This window comes from Cottoperca gobio, chromosome 10 (genome assembly GCF_900634415.1).
Source record: "Cottoperca gobio chromosome 10, fCotGob3.1, whole genome shotgun sequence".
Taxonomy (NCBI): Eukaryota; Metazoa; Chordata; class Actinopteri; order Perciformes; family Bovichtidae; genus Cottoperca; species Cottoperca gobio.
This window is the reverse complement of record NC_041364.1, coordinates 9,807,819-9,818,873: the sequence shown is the minus strand read 5'-3', so window position 1 is coordinate 9,818,873 and position 11,055 is coordinate 9,807,819. Positions and strand designations below refer to the sequence as shown.

Here is an 11,055-nt window from a genome sequence, read left to right as displayed (position 1 = left end):
ATTCTGTAAACAAAAATATTTTACTGTTTTAATAAAGTATTCATTATATTCTGAGATGTACCCCTTTTTGAGGTCTACAAAATTGAATCTACAGCTCTTAAAAGTGTTCAGTCTTGCAGTCCTCAAAATGTATGGCCCCAAGAGAAAATATGAGACCCCAGAAGACAAAGTAAAAACTATTTAAATCTGTATTTAACAGTCATGGTTTGTTCCTTTTAGATTCTGCATCACAAACAAACTTAGAGCAATGCATCTGAAAATATTGCACAAAATGTATCTATGAAACATATATGTAAATAAAATGTCAGATGTTGTACTTTCTGCAAGACTGAATAAGAAAGCATGATTCATCTGTTTTATGGTTGCCCATATTCTATTACATTTAGGAAATAATTATGTATTGTGCAAAACACAGATGTAAAAAGTTTTAAAGGTAAATGTTATCACTTATTTTGAATGTGATGATAACAGTTTATGTAGCCTACTATTTTTTTACTTATTAAGGAAATTTCATATTCATAAAGATACATTTCTTAATTTAACCCCATCTTTTAAGTTGTTTTTAGTTGAAATGTAATGTTATTTAGAGTCTATTAAATTTGTAACAAGTAAGAAACGCATGTGAGTAGCTCAAATGTATTAAACAATGTTTACCTGAAGAAGTCTGTCACCAAAATGATTATTTTCTTTTATTATTATTATTATTATTATTATTATTATTAATATTATTATTGTTAAGATTATTATTGTTGTTATCATTATTGAATACATATTACAGTAATATATTAGTTTTTATTCATTGAAAATTGAAAATGTTCACATTGGATGAACCCCATTAAGCAGCAGAAAGGTTTCTGCAAAGTTTTTAATTTTGGTAAAATATCCTCGTTCTGGACTTCAACTCCCAGAAGTATTTGCGGTCCTTCTCTGTGTTTACAACCAGCTGACATCCGGCATCTTCCCGTCCATTAGCCACCGATACACAGTCAACGATATCCATCTACACTCGATATTTTCCCCATAAAAATCGCTCCTCGCTGATTTGACAACTCAACTGAATGCAACATTTCATCAAAGTCATCAGATGCAGGTGAGCTCGACAGGACAAACATCGTCATTGTATTTAGTTAGCCAGCTAGCCCGCGGCTAGGCAGCGATAGCAGGGTTGGCATAAGCTAACACATGAGCTAATGTTAACGTTAGCAGAAGGCTTCATATTCGCAGCGATCAGTTTCGACATCTGTCAGAACGAAACTCGGTGCTAGTTGTTGTCCTCAGGATAGATACATTATATAGCTGTTAAACATTTTGGTTTTTTCGTTACCCGGAACCAGCTAATTAGCAACATTGGTTAAATCAAGCTAATATAATAAACATTAGCCCGCTAGCTCACCTAGCTTAATGTTAACTGTTAGAAAGATAATCTCGTCGCTGCCGTAGCCTGACAAGCTAAATTTGTTATTTTAATTAGCTAAACCACAGTGAAGTGAGCCTGTTTCCTCACTACTTATACGATTTCAGGTAGCTAATCAATCAAGTGCATGTTTGTCGTTTGATTGACAGCGTTATGATGTTAGTTGTAACATGTTGGTGGATAAAGGATTATAAGTGATGTGCAGTTATGGTGCCAGGATGTGGGAAGCAGCCTCACAGTGTTTGTGTTGTTTGTGTCAGGGCTCTGGCCCCTTCTTCAGCAGCTGAAGCACACCAGCCCTGTCCTCTCTGATCCACGTCCACGGCCTTCATCCGCACTGAGCCATGACTACCCAAAGGGATCTTGATATGGTGAGTGAGGGTTTGACACCTTTCTGAAGTTGTTTTCCAACACCAACACAGAGCCATGGTGATAATCTGTTTGCTGATGCTCATGTGTCTCTTCATTGTAGAGACTGTCACACCTACTGCTGCTGCATGGTATTCTGACATGATACACTTGATTATTATGGTTGTAAAATTACATAAATGTTTCCCCAAATAATTTGGGGTTTGGGGTTCGTGGTAGGAGAAGGGGCGGGGATTCATGGATTAGCCAACGTCCACAAACACTTAGCTGGGACAGTGACTGCTGCTCCTGTGAACGCCATCTGTCTAATCTCAGTTAAAACGTTGCCCTACTTTCCTTTCAAGGTTTAAATGCCAATTGATTGTACCCTCTTAATAAATCCTGGCCACAGCCCCCCACTAAATGAATGGACAACACTCATTTAGAGACAGATCAGAAATGATAGTAAAAGTACAACTTTTAGTTAATAATGACACATGACGCTTTCTCACCTGCAGCGCTGCATCGATTAGTCGACTAATTGATTCTTAGCTCCATCGAAAAATAATCCCCAACTATTTTGATAATCATTTAATTGTTAAAATTCATTTTTATTCATTTTATTTTTTTCTAAATTGAATTAATTATTAATGAAGAACATGTATAATTACTTGATCATCTTAGTCAATAACTTATTGTTGGTTGTTTTACTGCTAATTTGAGTAATAGGAAAAGCATTTGTTCAGTTCATCCAATCAGAAAATGAATTTGCAACAATTTTGATAATCCTAATAGGAATACATCTGAAGATGGCTCTTGGAAATTGTGATGAGCGTTTTTAATTATATTCTGTCAGATTATTTTTGCATAATATATTCAAACAAATTGGTGCTTTTGCTTACGACACCTACATAAGGGTGAAACCCCACAGCAAGGCAGAGTGGGATATAATAGATCATCACTCTCAGCAGAAGCTCTGGGCCGTTAGCTTGCAGATGTTTTTAGAAAACTTGACCAACATCGAGACCAGAATGGATAAGCCTTTGGTAGCTCTCTTAACCCTAAAATAAAAAGTAACTCATAACAGTGTCTGAAGGATTTAACATCTTTCTTTGGATTGGAGAACCTCAAGAACATTTGTGATGCGCGATGTTGCCATGGGTAACCAGGCAGATTTGACTTTGTTTTTATTTTGTTGGGGATGAAAGGGATAGGGACGGGAAAAGGGACAAAGCTCGTTAATGATGGCATGGGTATGTAACCCCACATTGAGGTTATTCAGTTCAAAGGGGGGAGGGGAGGGACCACCGAGTAAGGGTTGTATTGGTAAACAGATCAGAGAGTGGGGTCGTCCCTCCCTGACGTCACACCCCGTGGTTAAGTCTCTTTGTTCTCTCCTCTGTGATTTTGTGAACCCGAAGAAAGTTCATGTAACACCTTTTTAGAAGAAGGGCAAATGTTGGGGAAATGAATTCCCTCTGACAATTCTGACTCTTGAGCAGATACAGTATGTACAAAGATTTAGTTGACGGGATGCTTTTTTTTCTCAAAAGTAATATTTTGGAGTAGCAGCATGATTGATTAGAGATGATGGATTAATGGATTAATAAGGAACAGGACTTGCTGCTGCATAAATTAGACGACTAAGGTCCAAAATGGAGCAATAATTCAGGTCAAAGTGATGTTTTAATCCTGGCCACGACCTGACTATACATACAGTATAAAATAAGTGGATAAATTAATATAAAATCATGACCGCAAATCCTTTGCTGTTAATGCCTGCCTGAAATCTACGAGATGGAGCTGGAAGGAGTCTAATCATTTTAAATGGACAACATCTATTAATATATCAAAAATCTCAATATCAAATATATCCAAAATAGTTACATAAAAAGAAACAATAAAATATTTTACATAATTAGCAATGATACGTATTTAAGCAGAATCCACCCACTCGCATCATATTGTTCTATAAATATACACTAACAACGATGATGTTTATCATCCTGGACGAATGAACAGTGTTCATTTTGTTAATGAAAGCTATGACTAAATATGTTCGTCAACAAACTTTTTTCCCGTGACTAAGACGAGACGATGACTAGACGGCAGCAACGTAATTATACAATAACTGAGACAACACGCAATGTTGTTGACAAAAAATACAAGACCAAAATAAAAACTTTACCAAAAGCTCTTATTTTCGTTGACAAAAAAGAGGACACAAAATATTTGTATCTGTATAATTCACTGAAGTTAACAATGACAACAAAGTGCTTTAATTTACTGCAGTCAGAGGCAAATCATCTGATGTCAAATCATGTCATGAGAAGAGATGAGGAGTTTTGTTTTGTAACAAAATGTTGAACTGAGCCATGTTGGTTTTTAAAAAGCTGACTTTTCAAAATGAAGTTAAGTTAACATGAAATTAAGTGGCTAGATCTAATCTAAGGACTCAAGAAGGCTAAATTGTCAACAGTATTCATTGACTAAAACTATACGGAAATAACTTTCTTTGACAAAAAAAACCTACTAAACCAACTAAAACTTGAGTAAAAAAACAGTATGAAGACTAAATATGATGAACACAAACAAGGGCACCTGAACCAGATTTAAGACTAAATAAGAAAGATGGCAGACAAAATATATCATTAATGGTTAACCACAGCTGTCATCATAGAGCAGCCTCTTGGTACAAGGTGTGAGTGTCCAAGTTTAGACCCGACAAAGTTTCACCGTTGTCTATTTAAATACATTTTTTGTTATGAGTTGGTGTGAAGGTGTTGTTATTGTTTTTATTAGTACCTGAAGTCAGTGACCCACAGACATCTACATGGTGTCTTCCCTTATGATGCTCAGCCATCTAAAGTTCAAACTGTCTTTACTTATTTCTTTAGCACGCTTCGACTGAGGCCAGGTGATGGATTTTGGTCGGTCAAGAGACCCTGTTGTCTAAATGTTGACGATTATTGTCCTAAAAATGGGGAACCATGTATAAAATCTCCCACACTGCTCAACATGTCTCAACATGAATGAGACCACCCTCACACACCCCTACAGCTGAAAGAAGCTGAACAGATCCTTTGTATCACTATTAATAAGTCCACATAAGATGATATGAGACATTTTATGTTCATAGTTTCATCAATTACATTTTTTCTGCTTTTGTTTTTGCGTGGCATGCAGATTAAGTTTGTGATATTTTTAAATGTCGTAGTGGAACAAGTGTCCCACATGGATATCCTGATGTTATCCTAGTGTATGTTTAGGCCTTCAAGGCAAACGACTGCTTTTTTATTTATTTATTTATTCTCTAACAGATTGGTTTGTGTAGTTGCCCAGAGGATAAAATATTGAGGAAGCCCCACTGTTAAAGACCCTCCCACACATATGCACAATCCCCCTCTGGGCTACGCACTGGCCATGTAAATTTAATAACATGGCCCAGAGCTGTCTGGGACACCTGGGGTTATCGCATTAGGCCGACAGCCCGGAGAGGAGCTCGCAGCACCCTGGAACTAAAGGGCCAGTGTTCCCCCGGCAGCCCCACCCTTATCTGTTGTCCTCTCTGGCAACAGGGGCTCACTTCAGTGTAAGCCCTCAGTGAATGAAGTCGCCCAGTCAAAGGGTGGAGATCTGGTGTGGATAAATCTAATTAGAGTGGAATGCCTGTCTCTTCACAGCCTTGTGAAGGTCACCTCATGTCTGAAGAGGTTAGAGGAAGTGGAGGATTCCCCCACTAATTAAGAAGAGCTCTAATGGAAGTTTGGTGCGTGGTGTTGGCTTTGATGCAACATTTCTATGGACTACGATTGAGCTGTGTTTTTGTTTGTTGTTTTAGGTGCACCTCCGCCTCATCCTGGTCAGTGGGAAAACACAAGACTTCACTTTCTCCCCAAATGACTCGGCCACAGACATCGCCAAGCATGTATTTGAGAACTGGCCTGAAGGTACGTTTTTATAGGATTCAGTTTGCAGTATTTTGTTTTGTGTGTGTCGGTTTTATATATTTGATTTCTTCACACAAAGCAGTTCTTCGGATTCAGTCGCTATCTTTGCTGACACATTTATTATCCGTTTCTGCAAATATAAGTATATATGATATTAGTATAATATTATTAATGAACTGCTTTGAGAACAGTAAACAATAGAGCTAGATCGATAAATAAACCTAGCACATATATCAGCTATTTATTGCAGATTTATTGGCATCGATGTACATATTGGCTGATAATAACAAATCATTGCAGCACAGAGATGCCAAACTAGGTTTAAGATCATTAAGAAACAATGTCCTGATTACAGTTGATTAAAAGTTTAAAGTTATAACTGTAAAATGTTCACTCGGTGTAAATCTTGGTCACAGTTTTGATATCAAGCACAATGAAATGATCTTTATAGAGATTTATGTTATGTGTTTATGTAAATAAAAGATCAAAGATCTGTTATTGTTTGGGCTCATAGTAAGTGATGCACTTGTTTCTCTGACAGGATGGGAGGAGGAGAGGGTGAGCAGTCCCAATATACTGCGCCTCATCTTCCAGGGACGCTTCCTTCATGGCAACGTTACCCTGGGAGGTAAGACCACCACCTTCACCAACTAGTTCTGACCACATTAAATGGCACCTTTAACTGTCTAACTTACTAAAAACCTGCCTGGAAGTTGAATCTAGTGATGCATCAATCACAATTTTGTTGACAGATCCCAATTTGTTTTTAAAAGTCTGACCTGCCGATTACAGTTGTTTGCTGATTCTTTTCCTTTGATGACTTTCTCTCACTTAAACAAATCTCTAAATGAAAATGATTGGACATTGGATGTGTGTGTGGATGTGTGTGGATGTGACGTTACGATGTTACTGTCTGTGCCGCTATGTGTACGTAAACAATCATTCGGCACGTGTGTAAACTAAAAGTGACTAAAAGTCGTATGTATGAGACCGATCTTCTGACAACCGGCAGGTTTCGATCAGAGGATCGCTACAAAAAACAGCTCTGGAGAACGTAAATGAGTTTTCATTAAGCTCTCCTAAGGCTGTCAAGCTAATGGTTGAATTGGTTCCTGTTAGATTTATTATATTCATGCTAAACAATAGGGATGAAAAGCCACAGGTAAAACGGCAAGATTATAAAACATATACAATTATATAGTGAATAAATGGCCAGGAAAAGTTCTTTCACTATTGATTCACACATGCACTGACTTAAACCAGCATTATGACCTAATTCAGTATCACAGATGCAAGATGTGACTAAATTAACACATCCGTTGTCATAGTGACAGGAGTCTTCCAAGTGTTGTCCTTTCACTAAAACCACGATTGTTTGTCTGAAAACGTTATCATACACATGAATCTTTTATCGTATACTTAATAGGGTTTTCCATCATAGGATGATCCTGTAAAATGTAGCTAAATAAATAATGAGGTGTATTTCTTTTGTTGAAAGCTCTGAAGCTGCCACCGGGCCGAACGACCGTCATGCACTTGGTTGCCAGAGAGACCCTCCCGGAGCCCAACTCTCATGGTGAGGATCTTTTCTTCGTCTTTAGTCTCATATTGTTTTCATCATACAGGACGAGGTATCATGTGGGATTTTGGTAGTGGTAGGTCAAGTAGGGTTCTGCCTGTAGCCCCAATGTGTGCCTCTCACACATGAGCAAGCCTGATAAATACAGGTGGAAAATAATCGTTAAATGCAACACGAGCCCACCGATAACTGTGTTGTATTCAGAATTTAAAGGGACATTTCACCCCAAAATAAGATAAAGAAATGTTTTTCTCTTACCTGTAGTGCTATTTTTCAATCTAGATTGTTTTGGTTTGAGTTGCTGAGTGTTGCAGAGATTAGTTATGTAGTTATTACCCTTTAAGAGCAATGTGTCGGCCCAGGCGGAGCGCAGAAGTTGATCAGTTGCTTTTTTGCAGTTTGACCTTTCATATACATCATGCAGTAGGCGTTTTGTTGCTACGGCTGCTAACCTCAACCTTATCCCACACAGAAAGTCTGCAGAGCGATACGTGCTTTCTTCCAGTTGCCACTGTTTTTTTCTCACCTCATGTCTGTTGTCTTTCGTAGGTCAAAGGAACAGAGAAAAAACCACAGAGAGCAACTGCTGCCTCCTCTTGTAAAGAAACAGAAACGACCCCCTAACCCAACCTCACACACACAAACGCACACACGCACACATTACACACGCATATAAACATGCACACACCCTGTTCTCTCCTGCCTGTCATCCTGTCGGCTGGGGATTTGGAATAAATCACAGGAAGTCTGGTTGGAGCTTTCAACCGCTTTCGGTTGAACGCTTCTCCAATCTGAGGCTTTTTTTTTGTGCCAATATATTCACTTTTCCCCCCCAAAACTTCTACTGTGTCGGCAGAATTTGCTGTGTTATTATTTTTAATTTGAAGATCATGACATTAAACGATACCCTGTGCTCCCTCACGGACCTTGACAAGTTTTAAAGAGCTCTCATACGTAGTGGAAAATACCCGGGACGTCTTCTTCTTTATGGACACAGAGCTGCTGTAAAGGAGTTTTGGGCTATTACCCTTCCCTACTAGTCACATGGATGTTTCCCCTACTGAATGGCGTTAACCTTCTCATTGCACTTAACCAGTTTGTTAATTCAGAAATGTTTATCGTGTTTCATCGCCATCATCTTTTCCCCCAATAACTTGTTTTTTGTTTTATTTTTGGTCAGAGAAACGGACCTTGATTCCCCATGTGGTAGAAAATGTGCCATCCTCCTCATGAGACTGTTTCTCACTAACTGAATCGGGCGGTCTGTATCAGCACCAGTGGCGTTTGTGCCATTACCTTACACCTGTTTGTTCCTGGAAATTGACCAATGGCGAAAATACCTTTATTAGGAAGAGTAAACACCTGAGGGGACGTTCAGGTTCAAACGGGAAAGGACTGTAAAACATGGAGTCGGCGGGTTGCTTGTGGTGCCACCAGGTGTCGTGTTCGCACCTCTGGCTTTGACTTTATTGACTAGGCTGTCGATGTTCCCTGGCAACGGGAGCCGACGCCGCGGGCCAGTTAAACGCAGACAGAAGAAGCGGTTGAAGATGTGAGGGAGGACTGTCGTTGGTGTGAGACCCTCCTCTACTGGACACTGAGATCGAAGCAGGGGCAAAGTTTCTCCCACTTGGATGAAAGTAAAAAGTAAAATGTTTTGGTGGTGTTTCACCTCCTTTTCATTTGGATGCTGTCTTTACTTCTTGTTTGCCTTTTATCGTGGAATTCAGTAATATCATTAATATTGAAATTTAAATATATCGATTTTTATCTTGTGTATAGGTATTTGTTAAATTTTAGTGTGGGTGAGTCTGTATGTGAGTGTGTCTGAGGGTGTGTGATGCACGTGGCATACTGTATGAGGACTAGTGGGGGCATGTGGTCTTAAAAAAAAGGTGGTGCAGGTTGATGGGCTGCGGTTTCTTCAGAAACAGTCGGAAACCTTTTGATTCCTTCCATTGAGTGTCCTTTGGTTTGTGTTTTTGTCAATCAATGTCACTGCTATGAAGTTTAGCTCAGTATGAATAAATGTAAAAACTAAAATCAATGTGGTCTACATAAAAGCTTGTATTATAAATTAATAAATCTTTAAATAAGGCAATTTCTCTTGATTTATTTTTTACTATTTCTCAAATGGCAACTAAAAGACAGCTGTAGCTATGATTATTTTCATTATCGAGTCTTTCAAACCTCTGGGAAGCTGTGACTGAAGTATTCCCAGAGTCGAAGATAACATCGTGAAATATCTTGTTTAGTCTGATTAATGATAAATATAAATTTAATAAAAATAAAATTTCTCTGTCGAGTTTTGAAGTGGGGTTGTATGAGGTAGTCAGTGTATTACCAGACTCCATTGACAGAAACAGACATTTTACCTCGCAGAACACAAGTTGCTGGTCTCCCCCTGCCTCAGTCGATTAGTTTGTTTTGGTTATTGTGAGACTTTGTTGTTTTAAAGTTTTTAGATCGGATTCACAAAAGTTACAAAAAAACTAACCGATGGAAGCAGCAACAGACCAGCGCCCCCTGTGTTCTGCGAGGTAAAATTACTGTTTTTGTCAATGGAGTTTGGTGGCTTCGGCAAGATAACAGCTTCACTTACCCGTTGGTAAAGGCTGTCTGAGGGCAAGGTTAAGCAGAGAAAATAATGTAAATATAGCATAATATATATATATATATATATATATATATATATATATATATATATATATATATATATATATATATATATTTATTTATTTTTTTAGGTGGCTAAAAATAGCCTTCGTTCCTGTCTGTTTCTCCAAACTGGGGGCGTGCTGAACGCCATCTACTGTAGGTAATACACTGACTATAGATAAGTACGTCATACAACCCCGCTTCAAAAAATCTGAGCTGTCCCTTTAAGAGACTGAGGCTGGATTTTCAGTCACAATACAGCAGGTGGTCTTACATTGTGGGGGAATGCTGATTATAACGATCGCTGGCTATGAATCAGTAAGAAATCAGTTGCAATAACACAGTTGTGCCAAGAATTTTGTTTATCTGTCTGATAGATAGATGTAGTTTTATTTACTTACCTCTAGGTGGCGGTGTTTGTCTGTAAGCTTAATGAGCAGGTCATCATGGGCTGATGGATGGAAGTATGTTTTTTATTTTGGCTCTACTAATGCACTGATACAAGTTAAAGTATCACAATAAGCACTTCGTGTTTATGAAGCACCTGACAGAAACAACTTAAAATGCCATACAAGCTTAAAGGAAACAAAATATATTTGTAGACCGTTTGGTGAGACAAGATGTAAAGTCAGTGGACTTTTGCTCTAATAGGTTTATAACATTCTGTTGAGTTGATTTTCAGAAGCTTTCTTCCCGTCGACCTCAGGAATCTGCTCCTGACGTGTAGCTGCAAGAAATCCAGGTTTCCAGTTGACACTGGCAGCGTACCTTAGGAAAAGAGCAGTCAACCCACATCTTTCTCAGCGTACTGCACTTCCAAAACCTGCTATTGTGTCGAACAGCTTGTCCTTCTGTCTCTTCACATTTTCCGCCCACTCTTATCTGAACTGCCACCAGAGTTAAGTGGAAAGTACACAAGAGCGTCTAGTGGTGATCAGCAGTGTTTAAATGAGGGAGGCAATCTGTAGAGATCTTTGCTACTTAAGTGCACTACATTGAGTTCTGCTACAGGATGAATTGCTCTCTGCGGTCAACATGACACAAAGCACGCGTGCAGCCAGTTTCTTGGTTGTGCTGCGGTCCAACCAATACTCACTGTCTGCACT

At 38.6% G+C, this 11,055-nt stretch overlaps 1 protein-coding gene across 2 annotated transcripts; it reads left to right on the top strand.

Moving 5' to 3' along the window:
* Nucleotides 1–931: 931 nt before the first annotated feature.
* On the top strand, nt 932–9,388 carry ubl3b (ubiquitin-like 3b). 2 transcript variants are annotated; one of them, XM_029442276.1, is made up of 6 exons: nt 932–1,090; nt 1,675–1,785; nt 5,604–5,712; nt 6,254–6,340; nt 7,211–7,288; nt 7,841–9,388. In XM_029442276.1, the coding sequence occupies exons 2-6, from the start codon at nt 1,759–1,761 to the stop codon at nt 7,891–7,893; spliced, it is 354 nt and encodes a 117-aa protein (XP_029298136.1). In that variant the 5' UTR covers nt 932–1,090; nt 1,675–1,758; the 3' UTR covers nt 7,894–9,388. The 2 variants fall into 2 exon arrangements, with proteins under 2 accessions (XP_029298136.1, XP_029298137.1); XM_029442277.1 differs by lacking the exon at nt 932–1,090 and adding an exon at nt 1,163–1,521.
* The last annotated feature ends 1,667 nt before the right edge of the window (nt 9,389–11,055 follow it).